Source organism: Carcharhinus amblyrhynchos, chromosome 7, assembly GCF_965287045.1.
Source record: "Carcharhinus amblyrhynchos chromosome 7, sCarAmb.v2.hapA, whole genome shotgun sequence".
Classification (NCBI taxonomy): Eukaryota; Metazoa; Chordata; class Chondrichthyes; order Carcharhiniformes; family Carcharhinidae; genus Carcharhinus; species Carcharhinus amblyrhynchos.
Window position 1 is genome coordinate 126,637,832 of NC_137330.1, and position 20,949 is coordinate 126,658,780.

Consider the following 20,949-nt stretch of genomic DNA (forward strand, 5'->3'; position numbering starts at 1 on the left):
AAACATCTGCTCCCAATCTACACTCTTCAGTTCCTGCCTAATATTGTTGTAATTAGCCTTCTCCCAGTTTAGCACCTTCACTTGAGGACTATACTTATCTTTGTCCATCAGTACCTTAATGCTTACTGAATTGTGGTCATTGTTCCCGAACTGTTCCCCTGCTGAAGCATCGACCACCTGGCTGGGCTCATTCCCCAATACCAGATCCAGTACGGCCCCTTCCCCAGTTGGACTGTCTACGTACTGTTTCAAGAAGCCCTCCTGGATACTCCTTACAAACTCTGCCCCATCCACATCCCTAGCACTGTGAATCCTAGTCAATATAGGGGAAGTTAAAATCTCCCACCACAACAACCCTGTTACTTTTACACCTTACCAAAATCTGCCTACAGATCTGTTCCCCTATGTCCCACTGACAGTTGGGCAGTCTATAGTAAACTCCCAACATTTTGACCACACCGTTCCTATTCCTGAGCTCTACCCAAATTGCCTCACTGTATGAGCCCTCTGAGGTATCCTCCCTTAGTACAGCTGTGATATTCTTCTTAACCAGTAGTGCAACTCCCCCACCCCTTTTACACCCCCCTCTATCCCACCTGAAACATCTGCATCTTGGAATGTTAAACTGCCAATCCTGTCCTTCCCTTAACTAAGTCTTTGTAATAGCAACAACATCTTAGTTTCTAGTACTAATCCAAGCTCGAAGTTTGTCTGCCTTATCTGTTACACTTCTCACTTTGAAACAAATGCACTTCAGTCCACCAGACCCTTCTTGTTTAGCAACCACAGCCTGCCTGCTCTTTCTCTGAGTCTTCCTGGCCCTACTCTCTCATTCCCCTTCAGCTACTTCACCAAAGCTGACTGCTTTGTCTTGGATGGTGTAGACTTTAGAATTTCTTCAATGTTGTTGAAGCTGCACTCATCCAGTGGAGAGACTATTCCACCATACACTTAAATTGTGTCTTGCAGATGGTGGATAGACCTTGGGGAGTCTGGAAGTGAGTTAGAACCATAGAAAATTACAGCTCAGAAACAGGCCTTTTGGCCCTTCTTGTCTGTGCCAAACCATTTTTTGCCGCGTCCCACTGACCTGCACTTGGACAATATCCCTCCACACCCCTCTCATCCATGAATTCATCCAAGTTTTTCTTAAAAGTGACCCCGCATTTACCATTTTATCCAGTAGCTTATTCCACACTCCCACCACTCTCTGCGTGAAGAAACCCCCCCAATATTCCCTTTAAACTTTTCTCCTTTCACCCTTAACCCATGCCCTTTTTCTCCCCTAGCTTCCGTGGAAAAAGCCGGCTTGCATTCACTCTATCTATACCCATCAAAATCTTATACACCTCGATCAAATCTCCTCTCATTCTTCTACGCTCCAGGGAATAAAGTCCTAACCTATTCAATCTCTGTAACTCAGCTTCTCAAGTCCCGGCATCATCCTTGTGAACCTTCTCTGCACTCTTTCAACCTTATTTACATCCTTCCTGTAACTAGGTGACCAAAACTGTACACAATACTCTAAATTCGGCCTCACCAATGCCTTAAATAACCTTACCATAACATTCCAACTTTTATACGCGAGTTATTGGCACAGAATTTCCCAGCTCCAAGCTGCTGTGGTAGCCACAGCAAGAAGTCTCACAACACCAGGTTAAAAGTCCAACAGGTTTATTTGGTAGCTTACAGAGTGCTGTTCCTTCGTCAGGTAAGTAGGAGTTCTGTTCACAAACAGGGCATATAAAGACACAAATTCAATTTAAAGAATAATGATTGGAATGAAAATCTTTACAGCTAATCAAGTCTTAAAGATGCAGACAATGTGAGTGGAGATAGCATCAAGCTCAGATTAAAGAGATGTGTATTGTCTCCAGACAGGACAGTTAGTGAGATTTTGCAAGTTCAGGCAAGTCGTGGGGGGTTACAGATAGTGCGACATGAACCCAAGATGCCTTTTGAGACTGTCCTCATGTGTGCGGAACTTGGCTATCAGTCTCTGCTCAGCGACTCTGCACTGTCGTGTGTCGTGAAGGCCGCCTTGGAGAATGCTTACCCGAAGGTCAGAGGCTGAATGCCCGTGACCACTGAAGTGTTCGCCAACAGGAAAGGAACAGCCTTGCCTGGTGATTGTTGAGAGGTGTTCATTCATCCATTGTCGTAGTGTCTACATGGTCTCCCCATTGCATCCTTTCCTGCAGTGTATCAGGTAAACATTGGCCAACTTGCAAGAGTATTTACCGTGTACCTGGTGGATGGTGTTCTCATGTGAGATAATGGCATCCATATCAATGACCCGGCACATCTTGCGAAGATTGCTGTGGCAGGGTTGTGTGGCGTCATGGTCACTGTTCTCCTGAAGACTGGGTAGTTTGCTGCGAACAATGGTCTGTTTGAAGTTGCGCGGTTGTTTAAAGGCAAGAAGTGGGGGTGTGGGGATGGCCCTGGCGAGATGTTCGTCTTCATCAATGATATGTTGAAGGCTGTGGAGAAGGTGTCGTAACTTCTCCGCTGTGGGGAAGTACTGGATGACGAAAAGGTACTCTGTCCATCGTTTCCCGTGTTTGTCTTCTGAGGAGGTTGGTGCGGTTTTTCACTGTGGCACATCAGAACTGGTGATCTATGAGTCAAGCACCATATCCTGTTCTTATGAGGGCATCTTTCAGCATCTGGAGGGGTCTGTTGTGATCCTCCTCATCTGAGCAGATCTTGTGTATACAGAGAGCTTGTCCATAGGGAATGGCTTCTTTAACATGTTTAGGGTGGAAACTGGAGAAGTGGAGCATTGTGAGATTGTCTGTGGGCTTGCGGTACAGTGAGGTGCTGAGGTGACCGTCCTTAATGGAGATGCGTGTGTCCAAGAATGCCACCGATTCCAGAGAATAGTCCATGGTGAGTCTGATGGTGGAGTGGAACTTGTTGATGTCATCATATCATTGTTTCAGTGGTTGTTCACCATGAGGCCAAAGGAAGAAAATGTCATCGATGTATCTAGTGTACAGGATCGGTTGAAGGTCCTGTGCAGTGAAGAAATCTTGTTCAGATCTGTGCATGAAGATGTTGGTATATTGAGGTGCGAATTTGGTCCCCATGGCTGTTCCGTATGTCTGGATGAAGAACTGGTTGTTGAAGGTGAAAATGTTGTGATGAAGCAGATGAGTTGTAAAATTGCGTCTGGAACCTGGCAGTTGGCGGCGTTGAGTACTGAGGCAGTTGCAGCAATACCATTGATATGGGGGATGTTGGTGTCGAGTGGCGAGACATCCATTGTGATGAGGAGTATTCCTGGTTCAACTGCTCCATGTGTGCTGAGTTTCAGTAGGAAGTCCGTAGTGTCGCGACAAAAGCTGGGGGTTCTTTGTACGATGGGTTTCAGGGTGCCCTCGACGTAGCCAGAGAGGTTCTCGCACAGAGTCCCATTGCCTGACATGATAGGATGGCCGGGTGTGTTTGCCTTGTGTATCCTTCAGAGGCAGTAGAGATCTCCAATGCAGGGATTATGTGGGATGAGAGTACGGAGGATGCTCTGAAGATTCAGATCAAAGGTCTTGATCAGAGTGTTGAGTTGACGGGTATGATCTTTGGTCGAATCTGTGGGTAACTGTCTGTCATGTTCCTCGTTGTTCAGTTGTCAGTTCACTTCTTTACAGTAATCTGTTCTGTTCAGTATGACGATGGCCCCTCCTTTGTCTGCTGGTTTGATAACAATGTTGAGGTTGGTCTTCGGAGCGTAGATGGCATTGCGTTGTGCTTCGGTGATGTTTGGGGCTGTCTTGTGAGTGCGGCTGATGAATTTGGTGTTGGCACATCTCCTGATGGCTTGGGCATGCATGTCAAGTCGAGGGCAGAAGCCTTCCGGAGAAGTCCAATTCAATTCTTTCCTCTTCAGTTGCCGCACTATGGATCTGTCTGTCAGCAGTTCCGGTTCATTGGCTGTCTCATTGTGTTCACTGTTGGCCTCTTGGGGTTTGTGGAAGAAGAACTCCTGCAGCCTTATTCAACTGATGAATTCCTCTGTGAGACTGATGAGGTCTATTCTGGCGGTGGGGCAGAAATTGAGCCCTCCACTGAGAACTTTGATTTCATCAGGCTGAAGTGTGTAGTCCGACAATTTGTTATGGACTTCCCTGCGTTGGTACTGTTTTCTGCTGTGGTACCGGGGGAGGCTCGGTTGCTGTTGGTGGTGGTGCTGAGTTTCTCAAGTTTCCTGTTCTTGGTGTGCATATAGATGGTGTAGTTCCTTTGTCTCGTCTGCTTGGCAGAGTTTTCGTAGCTTCATCCAGTACTTCCCCGGAGCGGAGAAGCTACGACATCTCCTCCGGAGTCTTCAACATTCATTGATAAAGGTGAACATCTCACCAAGGCCATCCCCATACCCCTACTTCTTGCCTTCAAACAACTGCACAACCTTAAAAAGACCATTGTCAGCAGCAAACTATCAAGCTTCAGGAGTGCAGTGACCACAACACCACACAACCCTGCCACAGCAACCTCTGCAAGATGTGCCGGATCATTGACATGGATACCATCATCTCACATGAGAACACCATCCACCAGGTACACGGTACATACTCTTGAAAGTTGGCCAACGTTGTCTACCTGATACGCTGCAGGAAAGGATGTCCCGAAGCATGGTACCTTGGGGAGACCCTGTAGATGCTTTGACAACAGATGAATGAACACCACTCGACAATCACCAGGCAAGGCTGTTCCCTTCCTGTTGGGAACACTTCAGTAGTCAAGGGCATTCGGCCCCTGATCTTCAGGTAAGCATTCTCCAAGGCAACCTTCACGACACATGACAGCTCAGAGTTGCTGAGCAGAAACTGATAGCCAAGTTCCGCACACATGAAGACGGTCTCAAAAGGCACCTTGGGTTCATGTCACACTATCTGTAACCCCCATGACTTGCCTGGACTTGCAAAATCTCACTAACTGTCCCGTCTGGAGACAATACACATCTCTTTAATCTGAGCTTGATGCTATCTCCACTCACATTGTCTGTACCTTTAAGACTTGATTAGCTGTAAAGATTTGCATTCCAATCATTATTCTGTAAATTGAGTTTGTGTCTTTATATGCCCTGCTTGTGAACAGAACTCCTACTTACCTGACAAAGGAACAGCACTCTGAAAGCTACCAAATAAACCTGTTGGATTTTAACCAGGTGTTGTGAGACTTCTTACTGCATTTACCCAAGTCCATCACTGCTGTGGTAGCCACAGTATTTCTATGTCTGTTCAGTTTCTGGTCAATGGTAACTGCCCTCCTCCCCTCCACCATCTCCTGCTGTCCCCAGCAGTTAATACCAGCAGATTTACTGATTGTAATAACACTGAATTTTAATGGAAGATGGTTAGATTCTCCCTTGTTAGATGTGATCATTTCCTAGCTCTAAGTAACTTGCCACTTATTAGTCCAAGGCTGAATTTTGTTCCAGGTCTTGCTGCATATGATCATGGACTGCTGCAGTATCTGAAGAGCTGTTATGATGTATATCAAGGTCTCCAAACTACGGCCCACGGGCCACATCCGGCCTGCAGCGGGTGACATCTGGCCCCCAGCCAATGGGGCAGGACAGGATTCCTGCCACCAAAACATTCCTGCGTCTGGAACCCCGCTGCTGACTCAGGACCCAGATGCAACGACGGAAGCCACAGGCCAGACATTTGCTGCCACTCCGTGCAGTTTCTGATGGATCCATGGGAATCCCTGCCCTCTTTACTGGCCTATCATCCAATCAGAGCTGCCGTCCTGTGACTGACAGTTCATTAAACAAATCAGCAATTGAGACATCTGTTATCTGCATTGACTGAGTGACAGCTGCTTTATCCAATCCGTAAGCTCCATCTGTCTGAACTGAGCAAGAGCAATGACAGCAGCAATTCAGACCAATCGTAGAGCGATGTGTTCAACACAACACCCACATTGTGATTGGCATCTGCTGCAGCCAATTGCTGTGTGCCGTTGTAACGCAGTCGCCAATCACAATGAATTTAAATTATTTGGAGCCTTTTTTAGAAAAATAACTTTTATAAAAGTAACCCCCTAATTTTAGAACCATTTTTTTGGTCCGTGTAAATGTGTAAAATATACAATGTGGCCCTCATACTGAAAAGTTTGGAGACTCCTGATGTAGATCATTGTGCCATTATCAGTGAACATTCTCACTTCTGACCTTATGGTGAATGGATGCAGCTTGACAATGCTTGGACCTAAAGTTTTAAAGTTTACTTATTAGTGTCACAAGGAGGCTTCCATTAATTCTGCAATGAAATTACAATGAAAATCCGCTAGTCACCACATTTTGGCGCCTGTTCAGGTATACTCAGGGAGATTTAGCATGACCAATGCAGCTAACCAGCACGTTTTTTGGACTGAGGAAGAAGCATCCAGAGCACCTGGAGGAAACCCACACAATCATGGGGAGAACATGCAGACACCGTACAGACAGGGACCCGAGCCAAGAATCAAACCCAGGTCCCCTACGCTGTAAGGCAGCAGTGCTAATGACTGTGGCATTACCCTGAGAAACCCCTGGACTGATGTCCTGAAGCTGAAATGATTGACCACAACCTTTTCTTTTGTGCTAAGTATGATTCTAAACTGTGGCGAGCCCTCCCCTGGGTTTTGCTAGGTTCTTTTAAGCCGTACTTCTGTCCATGTTTGAAGTAACATTATAATGTGGTCAGGAGCTGAGTGATTCTGGCTGAATCCAAATTGAACATCATTGAGCAGGGTTTTGCTGACCCAGCACTATTTTGTAGCCTTCCATCACTTCATTGATGATCAGAAGTAAAATGGGATGGTACTTAGCTGGATTGAATTTGTCTTGTTTCTTGTGTGCGGGACATACCTGAACAATTTTCCATATTGCTGGGTAGATGCCAGTGTTGTAGCTGTACTGGGACAACTTTGCCAGGTGCATAACAGGTAATAGAGAGCAAGTCTTCAGTACTATTACTGGAATATTCTCAGGGTCCATTGCCTTTGCAATCTCCAGCTCCTTCTCCCGTTTCTTAATCTCACGTGGCTAGGGACTTCAGGAAGAGACTGAGATGGATTATCCACTCAACACTTTCCAGTTAAAATTTGTTGCTCGTGCTTCAGCCTTTTCTTTTGCACTGATTCCCTAGGTTCTTCCATCATTGAGGATGGAGATATTTGTGGAGTCATCTCCACCAGTGAGTTATTTAATTCTCCATCACCTTTTATGATTGCATTGGTATGACTGCAGCATTTAGACCTGACCTGTTGGTTGCGGAATTGCTCAGCTCTATCTAATGCATGCTCCTTTCACTGTTTGGCATACAAGTAGACTTATGTTGTAGGTTTATCAGTTGACACCTCATTTTTAGGTATGCTGGTGGTGGCATGTCCTCCTGCATTCTCCATTGAACCTTAAAGTTGTTTTACTGAAAATGAGTTTTTTGCCCAATTGTCTAGGTGGAGCAGCCCTTGACCTTAAAGCCAGTCCACCGAAACCATTCCGCTGGATCCTCGATATGACCTGGTTGAACCTGGTGGAGCTGAGCAAACTCTCTCAGTTTGCAGAGATTTTGACCCAGGTAATTTTGCTATTTCATACTCATTTTCATACAGCACAAATTGATACGACAACGAAAAGAAAGAAGTTTGGTTTAAATTAAGCAAATCCTTGAATTGGCATCTTACTTTGCAACATAAAATGGTTATTAGCAAATTTATTGTATGGCACATCTTTTCAGCATACTGCATTTATTCATCCTACCGAAATCTTTTTATATTAATTCTATTTGAATGAGAGGAAAACAGAGAAAATATAACACCAGAACACAGGAACAGGCACTTTGGCCCATGATGTTGTACCAAACATGACGCCAAATTAAATGAATCCCTTCTGCTTGCTCTTGGTTCCTGTCATACTATTCTTGCATATTCATCTGCTTATCTCAAAACCCCTATTGTATTTGCTTACAGCACATTCCACACACATACCTGACTCTGTGTAAAGAAAACTTGCCCCTCATATCTCCTTTGAACTATTCCCCCCCTCACCTTCCGTGCATGCCCCCTAGTATCATAGAATCATAGAATCCTACAGTGCAGAAGAAGGCCATTTGGCTCATTGAGTCCGCACCAACCACAATATCACTCAGTACCTATCCCCATGGCCTCATGTATTGACCCTAGCTAGTCCCCTGACACTAACGGGCAATTTGGCATGGCCAATCCACCTAACCCGCACATCTTTGGATAGTGGGAGGAAACCGGAGCACCCGGAGCACAGGGGAAACTTGAAAACCCACACAGACAGTGACCCAAGCTGGGAATCAAACTTGGGTCCCTTGCTCTGTGAGGCAGCAGTGCTAACCATTGTACAACTATGCTGCCCCAGTTCAGTATTAGGTGTTTATGCTGGCTGCTTTTCTGAGACAGCAGAAAGTGTAGACAGAGTCAATGGAAGGGAGGCTGGCTTGTGTGATGGATTGAGTTTCATTCACAACCCTTTGTAACTTTTTGCAGTCTTGGACAGAGCAGGAGCCATGCCAATCTATGATATAACCAGAAATTGTAGGACAGATGTCAGAGGTAGGATCTTTACTCAGAGGGTAGTAAGGGCGTGGAATGCCCTGCCTGCAGCAGTTGTGGACTCGCCAACTTTAAGGGCGTTCAAATGGTCAGTGAATAGGCATATGGATAACATTGGAATAGTTTAGGTTAGAGGGTCATTAGATTGGTTCCACTGGTCGGCACAACATCGAGGGCCAAAGGGCCTGTACTACACTATGATGTTCTAGAAAGGATGCTTTCTATGATGCATCTGTAAAACTTGGTGAGATTCGTAGCTTACATGCCTAATTTCCTTAGTCTTGTGAGAAAGTTGAGGCATTGGTGGGCTTTCTTATCTATAGTGTCAATATGGGGAAACCAGGACAGGTTGTTGGTGATCGGGACATCTGAAAACCTGAAGCTCCCGATCATTTCTACTTCGTCCCCATTGATGTAGATAGGGGCATGTTCTCCACTACACTTCCTAAAGTCAATGACTATCTCCTTTGTTTTGTTGACATTGAAGGAGAGATCATTGTTGTCGCACAGTTCACCAGATACTCTATCTCATTTCTGTACTCTGTCGCGTCATTGTTTGAGATCCAACTCACTATGATGGGTTTCATCAACAAACTTGAAAATCCCTTTAGAGGGGAATTTGGCCACACAGTGGGGCTGAGGACACAGTGTTGCGGGGCACCAGTGTTGAGGATGATCATGGAGGAGGTGTTGTTTCCTATCCTTATTGATTGCAGTCTGAGGTTAGGAAGTTGAGGATCCAGTTGCAGACGAAGGAGCCAAGCCCCAGGCCACAAAGTTTGCAGACGAGTTTCATAGGAATAATGTTGTTGAAGGCTGAGCTATAGTCAATAAATAGGAATCTGACATAGATGTCTTTGTTATCTAGGTGTTCCAGGGTTGGGTGCAGGAGCAGGGAGGTGGTGTCTGCTGTGGACCTGTTGTGGCAGTAAGCGAACTGTAATGGATCCAGGCAATCCAGGAGGCTGGAGTTGATTCGTGCTATGACTAATCATTCAAAGCATTTCATAATGATGGATGTCAGATCCACCTGACGATAGTCATTGAGGCATGGCACTTGGCTCTTACATCATTGCTGTCCATGGTCCTGCCATTAACATAAGAACATAAGAAATAGGAGCAGGAGTAGGCCATCTGGCCCTTCGAGCCTGCCCCGCCATTCAATAAGATCATGGCTGATCTGTTGTAGCTCAGTTCCACTTTCCCGCCCTCTCCCCATAACCCTTAATCCCCTCTCTTATCAAGAACCCATCAACCCGCTACCTTCCCTTAACATTTGATCACCCAAAGTACAGCACCTCACACTTTCCCAAATTAAACTTCATCTGCCATTTCTCTGCTCATATGTGCAACTGATCTATATCCCATGGCTTCCTTTGACAGCCTTCTACACTCTCCACAACTCCACCTATCATCTGCAAACTTACTGACCAATCCATCTATGTTTTCATCCAAGTCATTTGTATATATCACAAACAGCAGAGGCCCCAATACAGTACTTTGCAGAATACCACTAATCATGGACCTCCAGTGAGAAAAACACCCTTTTACCACTACTCTCTGACTCCTATGAAGCTGGGCTAGCATTAAATATAAAAAAGGATAGTAAGAGTTTTCACAAATATATAGAACATAGGACACTACAGCACAAACAGGCCCTTCGGCCCACGAGTTGCGCCGATCACATCAACACCTACCAATCTATAGAACTATCTATAACCCCCAATCCCATTAAATCCCATATACTCATCCAGAAGTCTTTTAAAAGACCCCAGCGAGTTCGCCTCCACCACCACTGACGGCAGCCGATTCCATTCACTCACCACCCTCTGAGTGAAAAACTTACCCCTAACATCACTTCTGTACTTTCCTCCCCGCACCTTAAATCTGTGTCCTCTCATAGCGACCATTTCAACCCGGGGAAATAGCCTCTGAGAATCCACTCTATCTATTCCACTCAACATTTTATAAACTTCTATCAGGTCGCCTCTCAACCTTCGTCTCTCCAGGGAAAAGAGACCCAGCTCCCTCAACCTAACTTCATAAGGCATGCCTCCCAGTCCAGGCAACATCCTTGTAAATCTCCTCTGTACCCTTTCAATAGCTTCTACGTCTTTCCTATAGTGAGGCGACCAGAACTGCGCACAGTACTCCAAATGAGGCCTGACAAGGGTCTTATAAAGTTGCAGCATTACCTCCCGACTCCTAAACTCAATCCCTCGATTAATGAAGGCCAGTACACCATACGCCTTCTTGACCACCTCCTCCACCTGCGAGGCCGATTTAAGAGTCCTGTGGACCCGGACCCCAAGATCCTTCTGCTCTTCAACACTACTAAGAGTCCTGCCCTTGATAGTGTACTCGTTCATCCCGTTGGTTCTGCCAAAATGGACGACTACACATTTATCCGCGTTGAAGTCCATCTGCCACTTCTCCGCCCAGTCCTGCATCCTATTTATGTCCTGCTGCAACTTTTGACATCCTTCCAGACCATCCACAACACCACCGACCTTCGTGTCATCAGCGAACTTACTTACCCATCCCTCCACTTCCTCATCCAGGTCATTTATGAAAATGACAGCCAGCAAGTGTCCTAGAACAGATCCCTGGGGCACTCCACTGGTGACTGACCTCCATTCAGAAAAAGACCCATCCACAACCACTCTCTGCCTTCTGCAGGCAAGCCAGTTCTGGATCCACAAGGCCAAAGGCCCTTGAATCCCATGCCTTCTCACCTTCTCAAGAAGTCTTGCATGGGGGACCTTATCAAACGTCTTGCTGAAGTCCATGTACACCACGTCCACGGCACTTCCTTCGTCAATGTGTTCAGTCACATTATTGAAGAACACAACTAGGCTCGTAAGGCACGACCTGCCCTTGACAAATCCATGCTGACTATTCCTGATCATGTCAAACCTCTCCAACTGCTCGTAAATCTTGTCCCTCAGAAGCCTCTCCATCAGCTTACCAACCACTGAGGTCAGACTCACCGGTCGGTAATTTCCCAGGCTATCTCTGTTCCCTTTCTTGAAAATAGGAACTACATCCGCAATCCTCCAATCTTCCGGAACGTCTCCCGTCTCCATTGACGACGCAAAGATCATCGCCAGGGGCTCTGCAATCACTTCCCTCGCCTCCCACAGTATCCTGGGGTACATCCCATCTGGTCCCGGCGACTTATCTATCTTGATAGAATTCAAAAGTTCCAACACATCCTCCACCTTAATATCCACAAACTCAATCTTTTCCATCTGCTGCAAATCCGTAGCAAAATCTCCCAGATCAGCTTCCACCGTGAATACTGAGGCAAAGTACTCATTAAGCACCTCTGCCATTTCTTCTGGTTCCACACAGACCTTTCCCCCTTCACCTTTTATAGGTCCTATCCCTTCTCTTCTCATCCTTTTACCTTTCACATATTTATAGAAGGCCTTCGGATGCTCCTTAATCTTACCCGCCGAGGTCTTCTCATGACCCCTTCTGGCTTTCCTAATTTCCCTTTTAAGCTCCTTTCTACAGTCCTTATACTCCTCAAGATCCTTAACCTCTCCTAGTTCCCTGAACCTTTTGTACACCTTCCCTTTCCTCCTGACTAGGTTCAACACAGCCTTCGTGCACCACGGTTCCCGCAACCTACCAAAACCCCCTTGTCTCATCGGAACGTTGTCATGCAGAGCTCCAGACAAACATTCCTTGAATATCTGCCACCTTCCTTTGGTACTTTTCCCTAAGAACGCCTCCTTCCAGTTTATTTGTCCAAGTAACTTCCTGACTTCTTCGTATCTCCCCTTACTCCAGACAAACACCTTCCTTGCCTGCCTGATCCTATCTCGTTCCAATGCAATTGTGAAGGAGATAGAATTATGGTCACCATAGAACATAGAACATAGAACATTACAGCGCAGAACAGGCCCTTCGGCCCACGATGTTGTGCCGACCAGTTTTTTAAAAAAAAAACACTGACCCACTAATCTAAACCAATCCCTTTTCATCCATAAACCTATCCACAGATCTCTTAAACGCCCCCAAACTAGGCGCATTTACAACCGCAGCAGGCAGGGCATTCCAATCCCTCACCACCCTCTGGGTAAAGAACCTACCCCTGACATCCGTCCTATAACTACCACCCCTTAATTTAAAGCCATGCCCCCTCGTGCTAGCTTTCTCCACCTGAGGAAAAAGGCTATCACTATCCACCCTATCTAAACCTCTAATCATCTTATACGTTTCAATAAGATCCCCTCTTAGCCTCCTTCTTTCCAGCGAAAACAACCCCAAATCCCTCAGCCTCTCCTCATAGGACCTCCCCTCCATACCAGGCAACATCCTGGTAAACCTCCTCTGCACCCTCTCCAAAGCCTCCACATCCTTCCTGTAATGTGGGGACCAGAACTGCACACAGTACTCCAAGTGCGGCCGCACCAGAGTTGTGTACAGTTGCAACATGACGCTGCGACTCCTAAATTCAATCCCCCTACCAATAAACGCCAAGACACCGTATGCCTTCCTAACAACCTTATCTACTTGATTCCCAACTTTCAGGGATCTATGTACACATACACCTAGATCCCTCTGCTCCTCCACACTATTCAAAGTCCTCCCGTTAGCCCTATACTCAACACATCTGTTACTCCTACCGAAATGAATTACCTCACACTTCTCCGCATTAAGCTCCATCCGCCACCTCGCGGCCCAGCTCTGCAACCTGTCTAAGTCACCCTGCAAACTATGACACCCTTCCTCACAATCTACCACACCTCCGACTTTGGTGTCATCAGCAAACTTACTAATCCACCCAACTATACCCTCATCCAGATCATTAATAAAAATTACAAACAGCAGTGGCCCCAAAACAGATCCCTGAGGCACACCACTCGTAACCGAACTCCCAAGATGTTCCCAAGATGTTCTCCTACCGAGAGATCCATCACCTGCCCTGGTTCATTCGCCAGTACCAGGTCAAGTACAGCCTCTCCCCTCGTAGGCTTATCCACATACTGTGTCAGGAAACCTTCCTGAACACACCTAACAAACTCCTCCCCATCCAAACCCCTTACCCTTGGGATATTCCAATCGATGTTTGGGAAATTGAAGTCTCCCATCACAACAACTCTGTTATTTCTACATCTCTCCAGAATCTGTTTCCCTATCTGCACTTCAACTTCCCTGTCACTATTGGGCGGCCTATAGAATACACCCAGCAAAGTTTTCGACCCTTTGCTGTTCCTAACTTCCACCCACAGAGACTCTGTAGACAGTCCCTCCACGGCATCCTCTTTCTCTGCAGCCATGACACTGTCCCTGATCAACAGTGCCACTCCACCACCTCTTCTGCCACCCTCCCTGTCCTTCCTGAAGCATCTGAATCCTGGCACCTGAAGTACCCAGTCCTGTCCCTGAGACATCCAAGTCTCCGTAATGGCCACCACATCACATTCCCAAGCAGCAATCCACGCCCTAAGCTCATCTACCTTATTCACTACACTCCTTGCATTAAAATATATACACTTCACCCCCTCAGTCTGGGCATTTCCCTTCTCCACCCCGTGTCTAACCTCCCCCCCATACTGCCTGCGGTCCTCCCCTACCTGGGAGCTAACCTCCTCGGTCCCAGTCTCCCCATCACAATTCCCTCCCCCCATCCTTTCTAGTTTAAAGTCCCCCCGGTAGCCTTAGCTTAAAAAGGAAGAGGCTGGCTAGGGTGAACGTTGGACTCTTAGAGGATGAGAGGGGGGACTTAGTGGTAGGGGTTGGGGAAATGGCTGAGGTCTTGAATAACTTTTTTCCTTCAGCCTTCACGGAGGAGGACGTGAATAATTTGCCGGGTGTTAGCGATGGAAAGATGGTAGGAGTGGAGGGCCTGAATGACATTATTGTTAGTAGAGAGGTGGTGCTCGACAGACTGGAGGGACTGACTGTGGACAAGTCTCCAGGACCGGATGGAATGCATCCAAGGGTTCTGAAAGAAATGGCGGAGGTTATAGTGGATGCCTTGATGATTATTTTCCAAACCTCGCTGGATTCCAGGGAAGTGCCGGAAGATTGGAAAACGGCTAATGTTACGCCGTTGTTTAAGAAGGGTGGCAGGCAAAAGGCAGGGAATTATAGGCCGGTTAGTTTAACGTCTGTTGTAGGTAAAATGCTTGAATCCGTAATCAAGGAGAAAATAGCAAGGCATCTTGAGGAGAATGGTTTGATAGAGCAGACGCAGCACGGTTTCGTTAAGGGGAAGTCGTGTCTGACGAATTTATTGGAATTCTATGAGGATGTGTCTAGTGCGGTGGATAGAGAGGAACCAGTGGATGTGGTGTTTCTCGATTTTCAGAAGGCGTTTGATAAGGTGCCGCACAAGAGGTTGTTACAGAAGGTCGGGGGCATGGAGTTGGGGGTAGGGTGTTAGCGTGGATAGGGGATTGGCTGTCAAATAGGAGGCAGAGAGTGGGGGGTCAATGGGTGCTATTCGGATTGGAGGTTGGTGATGAGTGGAGTGCCCCAGGGGTCGGTGCTGGGGCCTCAGCTATTTACCATTTATATAGATGATCTGGAGGAGGGAACCGAGTGTATGGTGTCGAAATTTGCTGATGACACCAAGATTGGTGGAACATAGGCTGGGCGAATGGGCCAGGAACTGGCAAATGGAATTTAATGTTGGCAAGTGTGAAGTTGTCCACTTTGGTAGGAATAATGGTAGGAAGGACGACTACTTACATGGCGAAAAACTGCAGCAGGCGACGGTGCAGAGGGACCTCGGGGTCCTTGTGCATGAGTCGCAAAAACCCAGCCTGCAGGTGCAGCAGGTGGTCAGGAAGGCAAATGGGATGCTGGCCTTCATAGCGAGGGGGATTGAATATAAAAGTAGGGAGGTCTTGCTGCAGCTGTATAGGGCATTGGTGAGGCCACAGCTGGAGTACTGTGTGCAGTTTTGGTCGCCGCACTTGTGCAAGGATATTTTGGCCTTGGAGGGAGTGCAGAGGAGGTTCACTAGGCTGGTGCTGGAGTTGAGGGGGTTGAGCTATGAGGAGAGGCTGAATAAACTAGGCTTGTACTCGTTAGAGTTTAGAAGAATGAGGGGAGATCTCATTGAGACGTATAAGATGATGAATGGGATGGATAGGATAGAGGTGGAGAGGTTCTTCCTGCTCAGAAAGGACAGTAGGACTAGAGGGCACAGCCTCAAGATAAAGGGGGGGCGGTTTAGTACGGAGTTGAGGAGGAACTTTTTCACTCAAAGGGTGGTGAATCTCTGGAATTCTCTGCCCGTTGAAGGGGTGGAGGCTACCTCGCTAAATATTTTTAAGAAGCGGGTTGATGGGTTTTTGATAAGAGAGGGGATTAAGGGTTATGGGGAGAGGGCGGGAATGTGGAACTGAGCCACGACAGATCAGCCATGATCTTATTGAATGGCGGGGCAGGCTCGAAGGGCGAGTTGGCCTACTCCTGCTCCTATTTCTTATATTCTTATGTTCTTATGTGCTATGGGCAATTCAGTTCTGAATTCAAGCACCAAGTCACCATGGATCCCATGCTTCTCAATCTTCTGGATGAACATACCATGAGGGACCTTGTCGAAAGCCTTACTAAAATCTATGTAGACAATATCCACTGATCTACCCTCATCAATCACCTTCATCACCTCCTCAAAAAAAATATCAATCAGGTTAGTAAAACATGACCTGCCCTTACACAAAGTCATGCTGACTTTCCCTAATTAGGCCATGCTTTTCCAAATGTGCGTAAATCCTATCCCCTGAAGAATTTTCTCTAAAAGCTTCTCAACCACCGATGTGAGACTCAGCGGTCTATAATTTCCTGGATTATCCCTATTTCCTTTCCTGAATAGATTAGCTACTCACCATTCCTCCAGAGCCCCACTTAATGAGGTTACAAAGATTTTTGTCAGGGCCCCAACAATCTCCTCTCGTGCCTCTCTCAATAACCTAAGCCATTGGGTCTTATGGACTTATCCACCTTAATGCCTAGTGGACCCAGTACCACTTTCTTCTCAATCTCAGAATGCCCTCGCATATTAGCATGCTCCACACTAATCTATCTTCCATGTCTATCTCCTTGGTGGATATTGATACAAAGTACTCATTCAGGATCTTGCCCAAATCCTTCGCCTCCAAGTACAAGTTCCCATCTTTATCCTTGAGTAGTCCTATCTTATCCCCAGTTAGCCCCTTGTTTTTAAAGCTGTTGCCTTGTGGATCCAGAACTGGCTTGCCTGCAGAAGGCAGGGAGTGGTTGTGGATGGGTCTTTTTCTGCATGGAGGTCGGTCACCAGTGGAGTGATCTGTTCTCGGACCCTTGCTGTTTGTCATTTTCATAAATGACCTGGATGAGGAAGTAGAGGGATGGGTTAGTAAGTTTGCCGACGATACGAAGATTGGTGGTGTTGTGGATGGTCTGGAGGGATGTCAGAAGTTGCAGCATGACATAGATAGGATGCAAGACTGGGCGGAGAAGTGGCAGATGGACATCAACGCGGATAAATGTGTAGTGGTACATTTTGGCAGGTCCAATGGGATGAAGGAGTACAATATCAAGGGTAGCAGTTTTAGCAGTGTTGGGGAGCAGAAGGATCTCAGGGTCCAGATCCATAGGACTCTTAAATCGGCCTCGCAGGTGGAGGATGTGGTCAGGAGGCGTATGGTGTACTGGCCTTCATTAATCGAGGGATTGAGTTTAGGAGTCGGGAGATAATGCTGCAACTTTATAAGACCCTTGTCAGACCTCACTTGGAGTACTGTGCTCAGTTCTGGTCGCCTCACTACAGGAAGGATGTGGAAGCTATTGAGAGGGTGCAGAGGAGATTTACAAGGATGTTGCCTGGATTGGGTGGCATGCGTTCTGAGGATAGGTTGAGGGAGATAGGTCTTCTCTCCCTGGAGAGATGAAGATTGAGAGGCGACCTGATAGAGGTTTATAAGATGTTGAGAGGAATAGATAGGGTGGATTCTCGGAGGCTATTTCCCAGGGCTGAAATGGTCGCTACGAGAGGACACAGGTTTAAGGTGCTGGACAGCAGGTACAGAAGAGATGTCAGGGGTAAGTTTTTCACTCAGAGGGTGGTGAGTGAGTGGAATTGGCTGCTGTTGGTGGTGGTAGAGGTGTACTAATCCAGAAGTCTTTTAAGAGACTTCTGGATGAGTACATGGGATTTAATGGCATTGGGAGTTACAGATAGTTCTATGGCTTGGTAGGTGTTGATGTGATCAGTGCAACTTGTGGGCCGAAGGGCCTGTTTGTGCTGTAGTGTTCTATGTTCTATGTATAAAATGCCTTGGAATGCCCTTTAACCTTAGTTGCCAAGGTCATTTCATGGCCCCTCCTTGTTCTCCTAATTCCTGCTTGAATTATTTCCTGCTTTCTTTATATTCCTCATGGTCCTGTACGATTTTAGCTTCTGATACCTTACATGTGCTTCTTTTATCCTGTTGACTAAAATCAATAAATTGGATAAAAATTCAAGGATCCCTTACCTATCCTGCTGGATAGCACAGTGGTTAGCACTGCTGCCTCACAGAGCCAGCTTGGGTCACTGTCTGTGTGGAGTTTGCACATTCTCCTCATGTCCGTGTGGGTTTCCTCTGGGTGCTCTGATTCCCTCCCACAGTCTGAAAAGACTTGACTGAGAGGGGAACTATGACAACCCAATTGTTATTGCATCTTTTAATAATCTGCCTACATATTTGTTCCTCAATGTCCTGGTGGCTGTTGGGGGGGGGGGGGACAAGGCTATAATATAATCCCATCAAAATAATTGCATCCTTCTTATTTTTGAGATCTATCCATATTGCCTCAGTGGATGAGCCCTTCACTTGTGTCCTCTCTGGGTACATATGTGACATTCTCCTTGACTAGTAATGCAGCTCCTCCACCTCCACCTTTCTCACTTAATACCAGGTTAAAGTCTAACAGGTTTATTTGGTAGCACAAGCCACAAGTTTTCAGTGTGCTGCTCCTTCATCAGGTGAGTGGGAGTTGTGTTCACAAAGAGGTCATATAAAGAGACAAACTCAATTTACAAGATAATGATTGGAATGCAAGTCTTTACAGGTAATCACGTCTTAACAGTACAGACAGTGTGAATGGAGAGAGGGTGAAGCACAGGTTAAAGAGATGTGTATCGTAAACAGCCAGGACACTTAGTGAGATTTTGCAAGCCCAGGTAAGTTGTGGGGGTTACAGATAGTGTGACATGGTTGAGGCCGTCCTCATGTGTATGGAACTTGGCTATCAGTTTCTGCTCAGCAATTCTGTATTGTCGTGTGTCATGAAGGTCACCCTGAAGAATGCTTACCCGAAGATCAGAGGCTGAATACCTGTGACTGCTGAAGTGTTCCCCAACAAAAAGAGTGGTGTTCTACGGATGAATGAACACTGCTTGACAATCACCAGGCAGGAGTGTTCTCTTCCTGTTGGGCATCACTTCAGCAGTCACGGGCATTCAGCCTCTGATCTTCAGGCGAGCGTTCTCCAAGGCTGGGCTTGCAAAATCTCACTAACCGTCCTGGCTGGATTCAATACACATCTCTTTAACCTATGCTTAACACTCTCTCCACTCACGTTGTCTGTCGCTTTAAGACTTGATTACCTGTATAAACTTGTATTCCAACCATTATTTTGTAAACTGAGTTTGTGTCTTTATATGCCCTGTTTGTGAATACGACTCCCTCTCATCTGATGAAGAAGCAGTGCTCTGAAAGCTTGTGGCTTGTGTTACTAAATAACCCTGTTGAACTTTAACTTGGTGTTGGGAGACTTCTTACTGTGCTTACCCCAGTCCAATGCCCGCATCTCCCTCATTTAAAATATCAAAACCCTGGAACATTGAGCAGCCAGTCCTCTCCCTCTCTCAGTCAAATCTCTATAATGGCCACAACATCATAGTCCCATGTACTGATCCAGCCTCTTAGTTCATCTGCCTTACCCATAATATTTGTGTTGAAATAAACACACTTCAGACTCACAACTCCACAAGAAAAAGAGAGAAACAATTTTTTCAGGCTGTCTTTGGCCAAATCATTGATTCATTCTCATCAGATTGTATGTGATATTGCACTTGGAATCCGATTGGCACTACACGATTCCAAACTCCACTTTAAAGAGGCGTGCCACCTCATCCAGACTCTGAGTACCCAGCAGAATGGCCCAGAGAATATTACCATAGAGATTGTGGGTTGTTAGGTTAGTTTCCATCATTTTAGTTGAAGTACATTTGGTGGAAATTCACCTCAATAATATTAATTTTCAATATGCTTTCTAAGCAATTATGTTTTGATATTTTTCAGTTGATTTTATTATTGGAATATACAGGTAACTAAGAATGAGAAGGTTTGGAAGGTCTGGTTTGATACTGATGCTCCAGAAGAAGAAGTAATTCCTGCTGGATATAGTGAGTCTTTGGATGCATTCTGCAAGCTATTGCTCATCAGGTGAGCTACAGCCAGGACAGCACATTTACTACACTACCTTTACTATCCTGGCATCCATCCTAAGACAATGTAAGTAAATTGCTGCTTGGGCAGAACAGTGTGAAGTAAGCCTGGAGTAGAGAAAAACTGTGAACTGACAGGGTGTTGTTCAATAAGAGTGGTGAGCTTTTGGTGCAAATAGATATACGTAAATGTGAAGTTGTGACAATAATGTTGACCTGGTTCAAAAAATGGCAGGACTGGACACTAAATATTTCTGCATTATTCAGGAAAAATGGGATGAAAAGAAAGGTGAGGGTAGGAGTTGGAGAACATTACAATGCTAGGGATCAAGGGCAGAATCTATTTGCTTAGAGCTAAGAAACAACAGAAGTACAATTACACTATTTGCTGAATTTTAGATTGTACTGGGAAATATAAAAGGGCAAATTTTCAAGGAAATTATAGACAGATGTAAAACTTATAGGGTGGAATTTTTTGACACAAAGAGAGAATTCTTGATCCATTTTTTGTCCCCCTCTCCAACAGATAAACCGCTTTGGATACTGTTGGAGGGGATGGCCTATCAGGGGAAAACAACAGCATCGATCAGTGCAGTGGCTCCACTGTTGGCTCTGTTGTTCAACAGAGAGAGTCAAGGTGCAGAAGAGTAATAGTCATAGAGACTCCATAGTCGGGGGCACAGATAATGGTTGTGAAAGAGACTGTCTCCCCCAGTACTCAGACTGATCGCCACCCCCCGCACACAGTGGCAGCAGACTTCCTCTTCTCCCCCCGCCCCCACCAATGACTGATCTGACCCATCTCCCTCCCCCCTCCAGAGATCCATCGCACCTGCCTTCCACCTGCCCCCCACCAGAAAATTATCTGACCCGCCTCCCTCTTCCTCCCACCAGAGAGCCATCTGACCTGCCTCCCTCCCTTCCAAGCTGAAAACAAT

The 20,949-nt window shown here is 46.2% G+C and overlaps 1 protein-coding gene across 1 annotated transcript in view; it reads left to right on the top strand.

The window, feature by feature from the left end:
• Window positions 1-20,949, top strand: part of LOC145345623 (dynein axonemal heavy chain 8-like) — a 1,557,438-nt gene that overhangs the window by 1,351,277 nt on the left and 185,212 nt on the right. The window contains exons 82-83 of the mRNA XM_080193457.1: window positions 7,447-7,568; window positions 19,891-20,009. Of these exons, the coding sequence (XP_080049583.1) occupies window positions 7,447-7,568; window positions 19,891-20,009 (241 nt within the window). The remainder of the gene's footprint in view (window positions 1-7,446; window positions 7,569-19,890; window positions 20,010-20,949) is intronic.